The sequence below is a fragment of the Rhinoraja longicauda genome, chromosome 3, assembly GCF_053455715.1.
Source record: "Rhinoraja longicauda isolate Sanriku21f chromosome 3, sRhiLon1.1, whole genome shotgun sequence".
NCBI classification, from domain to species: Eukaryota; Metazoa; Chordata; class Chondrichthyes; order Rajiformes; family Arhynchobatidae; genus Rhinoraja; species Rhinoraja longicauda.
Window position 1 is genome coordinate 52,576,261 of NC_135955.1, and position 18,986 is coordinate 52,595,246.

The 18,986-nt window shown below is 39.4% G+C and overlaps 1 protein-coding gene and 1 non-coding gene across 7 annotated transcripts in view; one reads left to right on the forward strand and one right to left on the reverse strand.

Moving 5' to 3' along the window:
* The window catches only part of shc3 (SHC (Src homology 2 domain containing) transforming protein 3), a 104,131-nt gene that overhangs the window by 61,169 nt on the left and 23,976 nt on the right, over nucleotides 1–18,986 (forward strand). For all 6 annotated transcript variants that reach the window (XM_078396128.1, XM_078396127.1, XM_078396125.1 and 3 more), the window contains 3 exons: nucleotides 6,696–6,749; nucleotides 7,810–7,861; nucleotides 11,276–11,402. In XM_078396128.1, the coding sequence (XP_078252254.1) occupies nucleotides 6,696–6,749; nucleotides 7,810–7,861; nucleotides 11,276–11,402 (233 nt within the window). The remainder of the gene's footprint in view (nucleotides 1–6,695; nucleotides 6,750–7,809; nucleotides 7,862–11,275; nucleotides 11,403–18,986) is intronic.
* On the reverse strand, nucleotides 17,319–17,423 carry LOC144592519 (U6 spliceosomal RNA). The gene has a single exon (XR_013547143.1). It is a non-coding gene; the product is annotated as a U6 spliceosomal RNA (small nuclear RNA).

An 18,986-nucleotide genomic window follows, 5' to 3' on the forward strand; every position in this document is an offset into this window, starting at 1 on the left:
CTCCTTGTCACCTTCCCCTCAGCTAACAATGAACCATTCGATGTTTCCTTATCAGCTTCTGCTTTGATCAGTGTTTTCATACCTTATCCTGCCATATCTCCATGTCTCCCTCCTCCTGACTCTCAGTTTGAAGAAGGGTCTCAAACCGAAACCTTGCCCATTCCTACACTCCAGAGAAGCTGCCTGACCCACTGAATTACTCCAGCATTTTGTACCTATCTTCAGAAAATAAACAGTTCAGAATATAATCTAGCTACAGAGAAAATGTGGATTAAAAAAAAGTAAGGGCTACAACAATGTAGATTAGAAGAGGTCTGTTCATGTGAGAGGTCCGTTCAAGAGTCTGATAACAGCAAGGAAGAAGCTGTTCTTGGGTTTCGTCGTATGTGTTTTCAAGCCTCTACGTTCTGCTCGATAGAAGAGGGAAAAAGAGAGAATTGGCCAGGGTGTGAGTGGTACTTGATTATGGCTGCTTTTGTAAGACCATGTGAAATGCAGATGGAGTAGGTGGGGGAGGGGAGGGGAAGGGGGGGGGGGGGGGGGGGGGGGTGTAGCTTTTGTGATGGACTGAGCCGTGTTCACAATTCTCCGTAATTTCCTAAGGTCTCGGGTAGATCAGTTGCCATAACAAACTGTGATGCAGTTGGATATGATTCCTTCTATGGTGCACCTATAGAAATTGATAATGTTGAATTTCCATAGTTTTCTGGAGAAGTACAGGCATGGTGTGCTTTCTTGGCAGTAGTCTCAGTATGTATCTAGTCTCAGACTAATTTTTGGTGATATTTATTCTAAGGACCTTGGCGCCCTCGACTATCTTTACTTCAGCACTGTTGATTGTGGAGCAGTACCCCATCCCACTTCCTGCTGACATCGAAGAGAGGTTGGCTTAACACCATGTTGTCAGAAATGGCAGCTACGTACTTCTGTGCCTGTCATCAAAGAGGCATAGGATAATTAGTTGACATTTCTATGTAATATTACAAAGTTTAATTTTTATATTGATTTGACATGTTTATTTACTGTTGAATGTACCTTTTATTTTTTTGCTGGGTGGAGGCAATGATAGACAAAGACATTTTATCTTCCCTCTAAGTTAAAATGTGGTTCTCTAGGTTAAAAAGGAATTTGTTGGTGTCACAGTTGGAAGAAATGTTCATTTGTGCATTTGTTCAAATGTTCATATCAAGAAATGCATCTCCTCTTGCGCCTTCTTCCTTCACCTGTCCTCATCCGTCTCGAGGTTGCTTACGGCCTAGTTGATGGCAAAATCTGTGGCTTCATAATGGTGATGTTGTGCAGCAGACTGTGGCAAATTCAACAATAGACAATAGACAATAGACAATAGGTGCAGGAGTAGGCCATTCAGCCCTTCGAGCCAGCACCGCCATTCAATGCGATCATGGCTGATCACTCTCAATCAGTACCCCGTTCCTGCCTTCTCCCCATACCCCCTAGCTCCGCTATCCTTAAGAGCTCTATCCAGCTCTCTCTTGAAAGCATCCAACGAACTGGCTGCTGACGTTCTCCCCTCCTATATACTAACCCTTAAATTGCACATTTTCTCTCAGAGTCATAGTCATAGAGTGATACAGTGTGGAAACAGGCCCTTCGGCTCAACTCGCCCACACCGGCCAACAATGTCCCAGCTACACTAATCCCACTTGCCTGCGCTTGGTTCATATCCCTCCAAACCTGTCCGATCTATGTACCTGTCTAATTGTTTCTTAAATGATGGGATAGTCCCAGCCACAACTACCTCCTCTGGCAGCTTGTTCCATACACCCACCACCCTTTGTGTGAAAAAGTGACCCTTCGGATTCCTATTAAATCTTTTCCCCTTCACCTTGAACCTATGTCCTCTGGTCCTTGATTCCCCTAATCTGGGCAAAAGACTCTGTGCATCTACCTGATCTACTCCTTTCATGATTTTGTATACCTCTATAAGATCTCCCCTCATCCTCCTGCGCTCCATGGAATAGAGACCCAGCCTACTCAATCTTTCCCTATAGCTCACACCCTCTAGTCCTGGCAACATCCTCATAAATCTTTTCTGAACCCTTTCAAGCTTGACAATATCTTTCCTATAACATGGTGCCCAGAACTGAACACAATATTCTAAATGCGGTCTCACCAACGTCTTATACAACTGCAACATGACCTCCCAACTTCTATATTCGATACTCTGACTGATGAAGGCCAAAGTGCCAAAAGCTTTTTGACCACCTTATCTACCTGCGACTCGACCTTCAAGGAACCATGCACCTGTACTCCTAGATCCCTCTGATCTACAACACTACCCAGAGGCCTACCATTTACTGTGTAGGTCGAGCCCTTGTTCGATGTCCCAAAATGCAACACCTCACACTTTTAAATTCCATCAACCATTCTTCCGCCCACCTGACCATTCGATTCAGTTCCTGCTGCAATCTTTCACAACCATCTTCACTATCTGCAAAACCATTAACTTTTGTATCATCAGCAAACTTGCTAATCTTGCCGTGTATGTTCTCATCCAAATCATTGATGTAGATGACGAACAGTAACAGGCCCAGCACCAAACCCTGAGGCACACCACTAGTCACAGGGGTCCAGTCTGAGAAGCAACCTTCCACCATCACTCTCTGCTTCCTTTCATGGAGCCAATTTGCTTTCTATCCAGCTATCTCTCCATGGATCCCATGCGATTTAACTTTCCAGAGCAGCCTACCATGCTGAACCTTGTCGAATGCCTTATTCTCATAAATACTAATCTTTTTCCTCTCTTGATTGTCAGGGACCTGTTCCAATGGTCACCTGCCAGGTGATAGAACCACAACATAAAAATACAGCCCTGCCTTTAAAAGAGTTTTGTGCCTCTGGTCTTTGGTAATTTGTATTTTCACCCAAACCTTTCCAATCTCCCTGTAAATCTCACAGATGTTTCAATGCAGTGCTTGAAGGGAGAAAGAAACTAACCAGCAAAATACTCCAGTGAAGTTTCATGCACTTTTACATTCTCTAGGAAAATCTGAATCGTGAATATTCCATGCTTTTAATAGATGAGACTCGGGAATAACAAAATATTAATTCCATAGCATCATCAATCTAATTACAGCAAAAATGAAACTGCATTTGAAAAATACCGAGATTTGTGAGGATGCTTTATGGAATAGAGAATTTTTGATCTCAGAATGATTGGACTGCCCTGAGCTATTTTCTTTGAAATAGAATGATTGAATGAATGAATGAATGAATGAATGAATGAATGAATAAATAAATTAATGAACAAACGAATGAATGAATGAATGAATGAATGAATGAATGAATGAATGAATGAATAAATAAATGAATGAATAATGACTGAATGAATAAAGGATGTAAGGAAGCAATGAATAAATATATGAATCAATCAATCAATCAATCAATCAATCAATCAATCAATCAATCAATCAATCAATCAATCAATCAATCAATGTATGAATTAATGAATGATACTTTGATGACACATCTACCATAGGTACCTAGGTACAGTGAAATGCTTTCTTTTGCTTACAATCTAGGCAGTATACAAGTCCTCCGTCATTGGCCCATGGCGGGTGTTCCTCGGTGGACTAGTCCTCTGTCGGTGGGCTAGTCCTCTGTCGGCTAGTCTTCATTCATACATTGATTCATACATAGAGTCTGCCGCTTACCGGGAGTGTCCTGGCAAGAGGAGGTTGAGAGAAGGTTTAATTGAGATGTATAAATTTGTGAGAGGCCGAGGTAGTAGGCAATGGATGGATCTCTTTCCTTGAACAGAGGTCAATAACCAGGATGCTTAGATTTGAAGTGAGTGAGAGAGTGGAGGAAAATACTTTCACCCCTATAGAAAGTCTTGAACTCACTGCTTAAAAGTATGGTAAAGTCTGCAAACCTTGCTATATTTTAAAAGTGCTTGGATATGTACTTTGACCACCATAAACTGCATGGTTACAAAATGAAAGGGTGAAGGTGCAACAATGCTGGCAGGTTCTTGTTTGGTTGAATTGCCTCCTTTTGTGTTGTAACTGAGGAATTGTTTGGGGAAAAGCAAAATCAAAGCACTCTAGAAAAAGGTGACAAATTTTTGTCAGTTAATGCATGTCCATGGGATGTAAATGTGATGTTATCAAGCATTAACCATTCGTTTTCATATTATTTAACTTGCAGTCTTACAACATATATTGTTCGAAATATTACAATACTAATAACAGTAGAGAAATATTCCAAACTTGTAATATTCCCTATAATTGCATGAATAGATATGTAATTTCTTAAAAGATTTTTAAAAGATTAATATTTTCCCTTTCTTGTTAAATTAATCTATTAGTTCATAATGATTTTAATGAATGTTCAAACATTAAAGATCTTTTTGGGTATTTTAGATTAATGGACTTGATTTTCAAGTTTAATAAATGGATGTATGATACTTTATTAGTATTACATGTGACATGTCATAGTGAGATTCTTTGTTTTGCATACACAAATATGCAAAGAGTAGCCACATGTAGGGCACCAACAAAGTTACAAAGTTACCATTTTGTCCCCAATGGTCCCTCTTTGGTCCCGGTGGTCCCACCTTTGTTCTCAGCACCCCACCCACCCCCACGCCAGGTCCCTCTTTTTTCTTAGTGGCGCATCCAGCACCCACACGGGCCCGTCTGACCCCCATTGACCTGTCCTTGACTACCGGCCCCTTCTTCGACTGCCAGAGTCCTCCTCGACTGCCGGCCCATCTTCGACCTCGACCGCTGGCGCCCATCCTTGACCGCTGCCGGGTCCTCTCCTGATGGCTCCGCGGTGCCCAACCTGAGTCTGGCCACGGGGATCTGCCGCCCAGTTTCTCAAGGGAGAGTCTGCCACCTGTGGCTTCCTGGGAGCGTCAAGTTCTTCTGAATATTGGGTTGAGGATGGAGGTTTTTGTGATCAGGAAAGACAAATTACAGCAGAACAACTTCATGCAGATTAATTTTTATAATGCCAGCATTCTGAGTGTGACGTTTTGTCATTGCAAGTTTTGGGACCCAAAGGGGACACTTGGCGCATTTAAAGGCTTTATACAATGAGTCTTAAAATCAGTCCTCACTTTTAAGGTGTTAAAGATTATAAACACCAATTTATATTTAAGTTGCAGAAAGAGTGGAGAGGGGTAAGTGGAATATCTCAAGATTGCTGTGAGAATAAGCTGTTGATTATCTTGCGTTAATCTCATCAAACACATCCCTAACACTGTCAACTAGATAACTTAATTAACAGTTTATCTACTCAACAGCCTTGCCCTCGCCATTCACCTCTCCATCCCTCACAATTCACTTGTTTTCTCTCTTTCCCAGTTATGACAAAAGGTCTTCAATCTGAAATGTTTCCATAAATGTTCCTTGAGTGTTTCCACAGTAAATCTGACACTGGCCATGTTAAATCATAAAGCATCAAAATTCTGGTATCAGCCATGAATCTTGAAAGCTGATTTTTTTGTGTTGTTGTTGTTGTTGCCCACATCAATATATAGTGTGGTACTTTTTCAGTTTGTAAAGGGGATGTGATTGCTGTTCACCATAAATATACATTTACCATTCACCAGGTTAATTCCGGGGATGGCGGGACTGACATATGATGAAAGATTGGGTTGACTGGGCTTGTATTCACTGGCCATTTAGGACTGAGATGAGGAAAAACTTTTTCACCCAAAGAGTTGTGAATCTGTGGAATGCTCTGCCACAGAAGGCAGTGGAGGCTAATTCACTGGATGTTTTCAAGGGAGAGTTAAATTTAGCTCTTAGGGCTAAACGAATCAAAGGATATGGGGAAAAGCTGGAACGGGGTACTGATTTTAGATGATTAGCCATGATAATTTTGAATGGTGGTGCTAGCTCGAAGGGCCAAATGGCCTCCTCCTGCACCAATTTTTCTATATTTCTATGTTTCTACTACAGTTAGAATTTTGGGGGAGGAGAGGTCACAGTTGATATTTCTAGCCCCAGCCAGCAGAGAGTTCATCCAAAGCAGTGCTCCTCACATGACGCATAGCAACACACGTCAATTGTGGTGACTTGGAGGCTGGTTCCTGCCTTTTATAAAGATTCATGCTGTGGAGCTAAAAATGCACAGCATGTGAGGAAATCAGAAACCAGTTCTACTGTTCAAAATTCTTTCCCCTTGCCAAGGTAGCTCGCCCATGGGCTTAACAGGAAATGTATTACTGGGATGTTACATTGCAGAAGAAATAGATTTCAGCAAAGATGCCAGATTCAAAGTGAGAAAATTAATTGGTGAAGGGAAAGTGGATTTTCTTTCACTTTCTCTTTGCTAATTAATACCGAGCCACTGGGTAAGTTACAAGATAGCTGCAATGGTGCTTTGTTGTAGAAGTTTAAGATTGGGAGAATGGAAAGAACAACAATCCAATCATCTTCGGGAACTCTATAAAGTTTTGTTGAAGTGTTCCTAATTGAGAAATGTGACTCAACACCGTACACAATTGCTTCTCCTCAACTCTTTGAAAGCAGCATCCTAAATATTTTCAGATAATTATTAAAGAGTATGATTGATGTTATCTTTTGATGATAATTACTTTGTGAGTACCTTCAACAGCTCCTGATTCACAGCCTTTAATTGTTTGGCGCTCTTTATGTTAACCTGGTTTTCAACTCTCTTGACTGAGATTAATGATTGTGTTTTTGGTCCTGATTCGACAGATTATAGCAAATCATCATATGCAGTCCATTTCCTTTGCATCTGGTGGTGATCCGGTAAGGCATTACTTGATTTAAGTGACAGTATAAGCCAGGATTTATATCTTATGTTAAGAAAGAGTGATAAGCTTGACAGCCCTTATTTCTTATTCAGTAAGCTTTCAATATTTTGTTTGGCAATGGGATCTTTCTTCATAAGCACCTGACTGGCCGAAGTAAACCCTTTCCACTTGGACTGATTGAAATGCTCCGTTATGCAGCAGCCATAGTCTGAATCCAAATTAATTTTAATAAATACTTCAATAAAAGTGTTTATCCTTAAAAGATCTAGCCAAAACTACCTTCACTTCGTGTAATGTCAATTAGATTTAGTAGCTGCAGTTAGATATCTGCTTTAAATTCAGTAATATTCTGAAGATTTTGAATTTTTTATGACTTTTATGGGATACACTTCTTTTAAGCATGAACATTATCGGGATGAGAGGAATAAAACTAATACTTTATGATGCTGCATAAAATGCTTTAAAAAGAAATGCTAATTTACATGCAATTTCAATTTTGTTGTAAAATACATAACAAAATTAATCTGAACAAAACTGTCATTACAGACGTGCTATCAAACAAAACAGCCCATTAAAACTAACAAGAAAAATGAATATATTTTCCCTTCTTCATTAACTTGCTGGTTAAAAATGATGCTTACCTGGATTCTGATTTATTACATACTGAGAGTCATTCCTTCCGTGGGTGGGAATTGAAGACTTGGGAATTGTACTATTCACTGTGTCAGTCCTACCCTTGTTTGACTTCCCAAAATGCAACACAGCACACTTAGAGTCATAAAGTCTTACAACGTGGAACCAGGCTCATCGGCCCAACTTGCCCACACACATATTTGTATAGGTGAGGAAAATAGTGCAATTTATATATTACATATAATATAATATAGTCAGTAATATATATATATATATATATATATATATATATATATATATATATATATATATTAGTGAGAATTTAAAAACAAAATTAGTAAACGTTCTCATAACAGCAAATGTATTTTATTATAAATCCTACAGCATTCCATTGAACTATTTTTCTTCTTTATGCATAACAGGACACTACAGATTATGTTGCATATGTGGCAAAGGACCCAGTGAACCGTCGAGGTAATAAATGTTTTGATTTGCTTTTGCACTGCCAATTAGTCCTTCAATTTTTTTTTAAATAAGGAATTACACTCAGTTAAACCTGAGAAAAGATTTCTTCAGTATACTAGATAAAAATATTGAAGACATTTAGGAATCATTAAATTATGATATTTTATGATTTTGCTGCACTCATTGTATCATGAAAATCGTCTCATTAAATGAACATGAGCATTAATATCATTAACATCTTACAACTACAGTTTTATGATAATTGGTATCAATTTGCAATTAAAAATTACACAAGAAAATGGGCTGAATTTCAGGAAGGTTGTAACTTTATGGAAGGATTTATGACATTGTTTTAAATGTACTTCAACAACCTCTTGTTGAAAAATTATGGTTAGAATGAATTTTCTCTTTGTAAGTTAAAAATAAATCTCGGAGTAAAAATAGTTTGCACCTTTTTTTTCCTGTCAGTGTGGAGGTATCATATTACAAAGCTGTCATGTGTTATGACTTCTTTCTGACAGATGACACCTTTTGAAAGCTGTGATATCCAAGTGGGTAATTGAGGGAGGGTATGAGGGAGTGTATACCAAAGCACCTGTGTGGTGACCAACACAAATAAGTACTTACCTAACCTTACTAAATAGTGCCAATGCTTAATGCACTCTTATGACATTTTGTTTTTAACTTTAATGAAGATATTATTGTTAGCTTAAGAATCGTGCGAGTACAATACTGTAAAGGTGCATAAATAGTTTGGGCTAATGTTATCAATGGCAATTTCGAGGCTTAGATTTGCCGGAATGTTGCAGAAAGCATAGATTCTATGTCTGTAATGCATGGCAACCCATACAGAGACTCTAATGCAACTGTCATTTATTTAAGTTAATCCTTCCCCTCTCTATGAATATTTGACAGATAGAAATAAATGTACAACCAATATCAATCTGAGGCTTTTCATGGCTTTCCACTTGCATTGATGTTTTGACCATAATATTTGGCTACTTGGATACCGTACCAAAGAAGCCAGCTGTATTCGTGCTATCAATATCAAAGTGGGTGTGAGGAGAACATTTGTGAATTATTTAAACAGAAGAAAACTTTACTTAAATTTAGATTCTACACTTTTTGTAGAATCTCTATTGTTCAAATCTGCTAATGCAGAATCAGATTTCTAGAGGTTTTTCTGCCCCTAGAGAATAATAATGTCCATTGTCCTGCCCACTGTTTGTTCCAAGGAATAAATGGAAAACCTTGGAATACCCACACCACTTGCTTTGGATGTAATTTGCTGACCAAGTGTATTTCCCTATTGATTTCAGGCAGTCTTTTAGGAAGTCCTAGTTACTTTTATGTGGTCCCATTTTTTTCTTATACAGGTTTTGGTTATTCAGTAGCATAAGTCTTCTTAATATCATCAAGTGCCTATGTAATTGCAAATGCATTCAGGCCCTAGATTGTTACATGACTGAATTATTCTCCCAACATATATCTGGGATCTGCTGGCTAATTTGGAATAGCAAGTACTCGGGAAACATAGGCATAGGATTAAACCATTCAGTCTAGTTCATTTAGTTTAGAGACACAGCATGGAAACAGACCCTTTGGCCCACCAAGTCCATGCCAACCAGCATGCCGACCTGTACACCAGTTCTATCCTACACACTAGGAACAATTTACAGAAGCCAATTAACCTATAAACTTGCACGTCTTTGGAATGTGTGAGGAAACCAGCGCACCCAGAGAAAACCCATGCAGTCACAGGGAGAACGAACAAACTCCGTACATTCAGCACCCATAGTCAGGATTGAACCCGGGTATCTGGTGCTGTAAAGCATCAGCTCTACCACTGCACCACTGTGCGACCCACTGTGCAGTCCTTTGAACTTATTCTGACAAATGATTGTATTGTGGCGGATATGCATCTTAATTCCATTTATCCATCCTTTTCTGTAACACCTTTATACTTTAACGTACAAAAGTATGGAGATTGCAATGTTGAATTAAAAGCCAGGTACATTTCTAACTTGCCCAACATCCATAGGTTTGTGGAATTCAAATTTATGATTTTGACTACTTTTTTGTGAAGAAGTGTGTGAAAGAAGGTGGAGTTGATTAATAATGGAAGAAATCAATGTGATGGTGAGGATGGATATTAGCTCGGAAAATTATGATGTGGAATATGTATGGGTAGACCACAAGAGAACAAGGCATGAACTGGCTATGATAAATTGGGTAATTTTATCAAATGGGTTGATGGCGGACAAGCAATGGATAATATTTAGAGAATATACACACGAATCACAACAATTACTCACTCATGTTTGACAAAAGAATTTAGGAGTAATATCAAATCAAACCAGTATTAAATAAAATTGCCAAAAAAAACAGTAGGCTTGAGATTTGGGAGAAGTTCTGAGTTCAACGAAAGAAACTAAAGAACTGTCTAAGAGGGAGATGATGAAATGTCGGACACATAGCTGGATTGGGCAGGAGAAGAAGGTACGTGTTGTGCGGCAGAGGCTTCAATGTGGTTTAGACAAGCTTGATGAGTGAGAGATGCAGTTTAATGAGGAGAATTTTGGGGTTATCCGTTTTGGTTTTATAAACAGAAAGATATAATTACTGGAATGATGATAGATGATGAAGTAGGTGTCTTTGTGTGCCACTTACTGAAATCAATGTCCCAAGTGCAATGAACAGGAAAGATAAATTAAGAAGGGTCTCGACCCAAAACGTCACCCATTCCTTCTCTCCCGAGATGCTGCCTGACCCACTGAGTTACTACAGCTTTTTGTGATACCTTCGAATTATATGTTGATCTTCAGCTCAGTGCAGGAGCAAGGATGCCTTGCTGCAGGGCCTTGTGAGACAGTCTCTGGAGTTTTATGTGCAGTTTTAGTCTCCTTATTTGAGGAAGAGTGTTCTTGTCATGAAGGTAGTGTAATAAATGTTTACCAGACTGATTCCTGGGATGGACGGACTGATGAATGAGCAGAAATTTGTGAACTGTGCCTATGCATCTTATGGAGTACTTGCATTTTAAATAGCTAAGCTGCTCACATTTGACAAAACTCATTTAAAACAGTAAATCAGATTAGCTCACATAATTAGGATAAATCAAAACCATTATTGTTTCCTACTTTAACCACATACCTGTGTTGAGCTGTCCGCATTGTAACTGCATTTGTCCATTTGTGGTTTACAGAATCCATAATGAAATGTTCAGATTGCAATGCCAATTTTGCTGTGCAGTGAATCACATTTAATTTTCTTCTGCGAATTTGGCACTGTTGACATTACTTGCAGAAATCTATTATTGTGATCACAGGAATGAATCTTATATTTGATTTGACAGCTAAAGTTAATTCAGTAGAAATCACGTATAAGCTGAAACATGACAGCTGTTATTTAATGTTTTTAAAGCATGCCATATATTGGAATGCTGTGACGGGTTGGCTCAAGATGTTATCAGTACCATAGGCCAAGCTTTTGAACTTCGATTCAAGCAATATCTACAGTGTCCCACTAAGATATCTAGTATACATAGCAGGTGAGTACTGATAGCATTGCCAATTGTTTTGTTATTCATTCCTGCAATAAATTTGGGAAGTGTATTTTTATCAATTGAAGAAAACTCAAAGCAAGCTGAGAGTATAAATATTTTAATAGCAAGCAATAGGAAATTAAATGTGGATGAAACCCAGCACTTTAAAAAAATGTTCCAATGGTTTTAATTGGAGTGAATGATGTTAAAACTGGGGAATGGACATCTTTCCATTTCAGTCACCTAGCCAAGATGATTGACCAGCAAATTGAGATAAAAGATAGTTTATCACTCAATCCAATACCACCAGCTTATATGCCATCACGCATACATAGGTAAGGGACAGTTGAGCCAGATACAAAGTAAGGTTTCCTGGTAACAACTATTTCTCATTCTCAGTCTTGACAAGAATGTCAATTTTTCGAATTCTTGTTGCAGGTTTAATGTGCTAAAGATTTAAAGCATAATTGCAATTAGTATATAATCACTAAGATAATCACTGAGTACCCAAAACTTATTTACATGGAATGGAACCAGGCAAATGAATTGTTTTAACTTGTATGTGAGGATTGAATTGCAATGTAGAACCCAGAAGTGAACAGCATTCTTGTGATTATTGGATCATTCAAGTCCTTGATTTGTTCTGTAATTGCAACTTGATGGCACTGTAAAGGAATCTAATGTTATAAGGCTGTGCACATCACGAGAAGTACTATTATTTCTCACTTTTGAATGGGCAATCACTTAGACTGGGAAATATATCAGGCATAATTAATCAGCACCACTTTTGTACATTTTATGTTAATTTCTGATTTTAACTGGTTTGTCAACTGGTTACCAAAATTTATTTTGTGTCTGATGGTTAAAAGTAAAAAATGATTGCGCTATATATTTTGAAAGAATGTTCAATTTCAAGTTAAATATTAGGTACTGTAAATTCTTTATTTAGAATTGCTGAATAAAGTACCACACAACCCTATTCCATTCATTGGTAAGTATATTCCAAGAAAATAAATAACAGAATTGGATTTCTTACTTATTAATCCCTCATATTTCACTAAATTGCAGCCAAAGAGATTACAAAGCATTTACTGCCTATTGACCAAGCAGATGTTTGATAATCATTTCAAATATTACCAAGCACAATGGAATTGTATTTGTTGTCGGCAAATATGCGAAGAAAATCCACCAATGGTTGATAAGGATTTTTTTTCTAAGTTTAAGGAAGTATACATTTAAATATGCAAATGCTTTCCAATATGCCTCCAGTCAAATCAATGAGGTGGTAAAGATATTTTTAAATTGTTTTAGTTGTAGCAAGGCAACCCTAGTAAGTTTTTATTTAGCCATCTTGAACCTGAAATGCCGACAATTCCTGCCCCCTACAGATGTTACTCCACCTGCTGTGTTCCTCTAGCAGTTTGTTTTTTGCTTCAAATTCCAGCATCTGCAGTCTCTTGTGCCTCTTTTTTTTAAGATCTTGCTATGATTCTGATATTAATATTAAGATTGTAGCACTAAAACTCTTCAGGAAAAAAAAGCCATAAATATGGGGCTGAATTTCCAGTTGCAAATTTGCCATGAGGAAGCAACTCCTGGCTTCAAATGAGAATGCATAATCGAGCAGCATGTCTGTCAGTGTTTTTTAAACTCAACCACTGTTTCTCTGACACTGCCAGCAATGAGAAAGTTCAGAATTTCTACCTGTGTGTGTGGTTGCAGAAGACCTGGAATTTCTACATCTCATTGTCTTTGATTTTTTTGATGACTCTCAACTGTTCAACACCTCAAGGTGTTAAGTGGCAGGGCAATACGTTCCCACAAATTTACAAAATGTAGACTGGGAAAGCTTATCACCATTTCTTAATAAAAATATTCATTTATTTGGGGCATTGCTAGCAAGCCATGCATTTGTTGCCCATCCCTAAATGACTTGGGAAGTGGTGGTGAGGCACCTCCTTGAACTGCTGCAGTTCTTCTCCTGAAGTTCTTCAGTGTGGTAGGGTAGGAATATTCAGTGATGAAAAAGCAACGTAGATTGAGAAATTCCCCTGCTTGTACGTGGTGGTATTGTGGGTTTGGGAGATGCTTTTGAAGTAGCCAAAGTCTTGCTGCTTTCAGGCACAGATTTCTTTCTTTGCTTGAGAAATTCTGAACAGGAAGTCAGCATCATGCTATGTTCAGATAAGGTCTCCATTTATGACGTTAAGATGGAAGGAACAGGGTAATAACAAGGATGCTGCTTTATAGCAAAGGTAGACGCAAAATGCAGGAGTAACTTAGCGGATCAGGTAACATCTGAAGAAGGGTCCCAGCCTGAAACATTACCTATCCATCTTCTCAGAGATGCTGCCTGTCCAGCTGAGTTACTCCAGCATTTAGTGTGTATGGAAAGAACAACATTAATTAAACAATTGAAGTAGGATGGCGCAAGACAAAGCCCTGAGGAATTACTGCTTTGATGTCCTATATAGGCATGAATAACCACAACTATCTGCCTCTGTGTGATTGAAGTTTCTTTACCCCTTGTTGTCCATTGACTTTAGTTTTATCTCGGTGCCTTGGAACCTTCTCAGTCGATGTTACGTTAATATCAAGGGCAGCCACTCTCAATCCTTCTCTGGAATTCAGCTCTAGTTCATGTGTGACAAGATCCAGAGCTGAATGATCTTAACAACTTCCAAACTGGGTATCATTAATCAGGTTATTGGTGAGTGAATGCCACTTGATAGGTCTGTAGTCAACACAGTTCATCAATTTCTGATTTGGGAATAAACTTTTTGTCAGTAATTTGCTGCATGGGTTTTCCCTGTTTATGTGAGCAAGATGTAATAGACATTTTTTTCATATCAAGTAGTATATAGCGGTACTGCATCTGTATTACAATAGACAATAGACAATAGGTGCAGGAGTAGGCCATTCAGCCCTTCGAGCCAGCACCGCCATTCAATGCGATCATGGCTGATCACTCTCAATCAGTACCCCGTTCCTGCCTTCTCCCCATACCCCCTCACTCCGCCATCCCCAAGAGCTCCATCCAGCTCTCTCTTGAAAGCATCCAACGAACTGGCCTCCACCGCCTTCTGAGGCAGAGAATTCCACACCTTCACCACTCTCTGACTGAAAAAGTTCTTCCTCATCTCCGTTCTAAATGGCCTACCCCTTATTCTTAAACTGTGGCCCCTTGTTCTGGACTCCCCCAACATTGGGAACATGTTTCCTGCCTCTAATGTGTCCAATCCTCTAATTATCTTATATGTTTCAATAAGATCCCCTCTCATCCTTCTAAATTCCAGTGTATACAAGCCCAATCGCTCCAGCCTTCCAACATATGACAGTCCCGCCATTCCGGGAATTAACCTAGTGAACCTACGCTGCACGCCCTCCATAGCAAGAATATCCTTCCTCAAATTTGGAGACCAAAACTGCACACAGTACTCCAGGTGCGGTCACACCAGGGCCCGGTACAACTGTAGAAGGACCTCTTTGCTCCTATACTCAACTCCTCTTGTTACGAAGGCCAACATTCCATTGGCTTTCTTCACTGCCTGCTGTACCTGCATGCTTCCTTTCATTGACTGATGCACTAGGACACCCAGATCTCGTTGAACTCCCCCTCCTCCTAACTTGACACCATTCAGATAATAATCTGCCTTTCTATTCTTACTTCCAAAGTGAATAACCTCACACTTATCTTCATTAAACTGCATCTGCCATGTATCCGCCCACTCACACAACCTGTCCAAGTCACCCTGCAGCCTTATTGCATCTTCCTCACAATTCGCACTACCCCCCAGCTTAGTATCATCTGTATTGGAAAGTTTGACTTGAAGTTTGGCGAGCTCTAGAGTGTAAGATTTCAGAATTACCATGCTACTCCAAGTAATAATAACTCAGCGGGTCCTGTAGCATCTCTGGAGGGTATGAATAGGAGACGTTTCGCTTTGGGCCCTTCTTGAGACTCTGAAGAACTCCAGCATTTTGTCATCTATGCAGGATTCCAGCATCTGCAGTTCTTCCTGACACCTGGTAATGGACATAGAAGTTCCCACAAGAGTATAGGTACATTCTTGCTTTGTTCAGAGTTTTTCATGTGTTGTTTCACATGGAGAAGGGTTGCTCATGCATATAGAACCACCTCAGGAGGGCGTCTTGTGAGTGAAACAGGACATAACCAGGGATTGTGTTGGAGCAATCTGCCACACTGTGTGTAAGGTTTGATTTCTTATGGACAATTATATCGGGCTGTTTCTTGATTATTCTGTTGGACAGCTCTCCCATTTTAAGCACAAAGCCCTAAGGATTTGTGAGGAGGGCTTGTCTGGATTGGGAACAACTTTGCAGAGTCTGAATTTAGTTACTCATCAATGCTGGATGGTTCGTCCAGTTGCAATCTGAGCTAAGTTAGACCAGGAACTTTAACATTGCAATTGAGAGAACACTACTAATATAGACCAAGGAAAGTATTATGTAATTAACATTTTGTTGAATTAATTGAGGTTACTTGAAAGATTTTCATCTTGGAAATCGTCACAAAAGAATATTAATGTGACTTGGCTTATGTCCTGCTGAATATGATCTGCTTTATTTTTGAAAAAATGCACATGGAATTGAATATCACACAATTATCTGCAAATATCCCCACTGGTGGAAATGTCATTGCTGATGCAGGTAGAAATAACTGAAGCTTACTGAATACTTCCTGGAATTCCCTGTTCAGGCACAGTATTAATTGATCTTCAAACCCCACAATTGACTTCCTTTATGCTGATTTGGAAACATCTACAATGTCTGAAGGTACCTGTGCCTCTCAGATTACCAAGGCACCTCAAGATCTATCAGTGAACCATGGAAAAGATCATCCTCAGACTGAGGAATTGCCAAAAAGATGAGGGAAGGGCTGCAGGTTTCCTGTCTGCAAGGTCATTACTGGACTAGGAGGATTTTGATGCGGATTTGGTGATCACAGCATCTCACACAATGATGATGTTAAGAAATTGGAGTAGATCTTTGTGGCGTGGCAAATTATTTTTATGTTGTTATTACATTTGGAACATCAGAGTCTCCTAAGTTATCAGTTACATACTGGGGCACTGATCTAAGTTTCTTTTAGAAGGAGTTTGGAAAGATTAAAACATTTATAGGGCAGTACCAATTCACAGCTCATGAATCAGATTTATCACATTTAAAAGAACATTGTGTGGGCTTGAAAAGTCAGTTCTTTAAAAAAAAAATTCAATTGCATAAAATCATGATTCATTTTCTCAATCAGTTACCATGACAGTAGAAATTATTAGATTGTGCTCTTTAGTAACGGCTTATAAGTGAACATAATAATGCACCACCAACCAACCCTTCTGTCAACTTAATCTTTCAACTATTGTCTCTCTATCACTGCCTGGTGACCGGATTCTTGGGATAATAGCTGAATAATAGGACACATGTAATATAGTTGATATGTGTAGAATTGTTGTTATGGCTAGACGCAGAGTTGCAGATATTAATTTGATAAGAGTTTTTTTTTATTTGAAAGAACCATTTCTGCATTTCTTCAGACAGACTACCAATGGATATATATATATATATATATTTATTTACTTATCATATCATATCATATCTATACAGCCGGAAACAGGCCTTTTCGGCCCTCCAAGTCCGTGCCGCCCAGTGATCCCCGTACATTAACACTATCCTACACCCATTAGGGACAATTTTTACATTTACCCAGCCAATTAACCTACATACCTGTACGTCTTTGGAGTGTGGGAGGAAACCGAAGATCTCGGAGAAAACCCACGCAGGTCACGGGGAGAACGTACAAACTCCTTACAGTACAGCACCCGTAGTCAGGATCGAACCTGAGTCTCCGGCGCTGCATTCGCTGTAAAGCAGCAACTCTACCGCTGCGCTACCATGCCGCCCCTAAATATGGAACGCTTCACGAATTTGCGTGTCATCCTTGCGCAGGGGCCATGCTAATCTTCTCTGTATCGTTCCAATTTTAGTATATGTGCTGCCGAAAAGTGATAAAGATTTAACAGAAAATAGTAATGACATTGATTGTTTCCATATATTATGAGACAACTTTTGAGAGAGAAACAAAATTAATGTTTAAAGCAGATGACCTTTTATCATCTGGAGCAGCAGCACCTAATTTTCCAAGCTTGGTAGTTTACAACCCAATGAAATGAATGTTGAATTATCCAACTTTAAGTTGTTCCACCCAATTCCTCTCTCTTTCAAAGTCTCCCCATTCCCGTCCACCCATCTCGGTGCGCACACAATTTTCTCATTATCTCGCCCTTCTTCCCCTCCCTCCGCCAACCCTCTTCCACCTATATCCCTCCCCTGGGCTTTTCTCCACATCTGACACTCTTTTATCTCCTTTTCATCTCTAGCCTTTTGCACTAACTCCACCCATCTGCTAATCAAACAACTCTCATCTTTATAAGAAGGAACTGCAGATGCTGGTTTAAACCAAAGATAGATTAAATAAATGCTGGAGTAACTCAATGGGACAGACATCTCTGGATAGAAGGAATGGGTCATTCCTTCTATCCAGAGATAACTGCCTGTCCCACTGTTACTCCAGCATTTTGTGTCAACCCTCAGCTGTATCCACCTATCACTTACCAGGCTTTGTCTGACCTCCACCTCTGTTTTCAAGTTTTCTCCCCTTGACTACAATCAGTTTGAAGAATGGTTCTGACCCGAAATGTTGCTTATCCTTCCACAAATGCTACCTGACCTGCTGAGTTACTCCAGCACTTTGTGTTTTGCTCTGACCTTTTACCAATCTCTTAATTATATTAAGTTTCTTGAACAAAGGCTGGGTACCATTTTCTGGTTGGTACAATGGCAAAGCAAATTAGAGAAACATGAGTTAAACATGAGTTGTTGGCACAGCAAACTCAGATGCGAATGGAGATACTTGGAAGTAGATATTTATGGATTCCTGAAAACATCAGTCCAGGTAGATAGATGGTTAAGATGGATACTTTTGCAAAAAAATAACATGCTGGAGGAACTCAGTGGGTCAAACAGCAACTGTGGAGAAATGGACAGAGGATATTTCTGGTCTAAATCCATCTTCAGACACAGCCAAAATGTTGCTGTCCATTCCCTTCATGGTTGCTTCATGATCTACTGAGTTCATCCAACAGTTTATTTTTGTTCAAGATTCCATCATCTACAGTTTCTTGTGTCTCCACATGGGAAACTTTATTAGACACAACATTACATGTAAAGTCAAAAAGGCTAAAATTTGAGTCAGGCCACCGCAAAAAATACTCTGCTAAATTCTAATCAACAGATAACAGTTAAGTTAAGTTAAGGGCCCCCCCGGTCATGGCTGACCATGGTTGATGCATCCTGGTTGTTGGCTGCTTGCTCCAAACCTCGGCTAGAACAGCGTCGATGTGTGGCTGGATGCAAGCCTGGGCGATGTCATATGAAGGACAGGCTGTTGCCCATGCAGCACATCCCCCTCTCCACGTCGCTGATCGATCCAAAGGAACAGCAGAGCCATTACAGTTTGGCACCAGCGTCATCGCAGGAGCTGCCAGAACGAGGTTGTAGACAACCACGAAC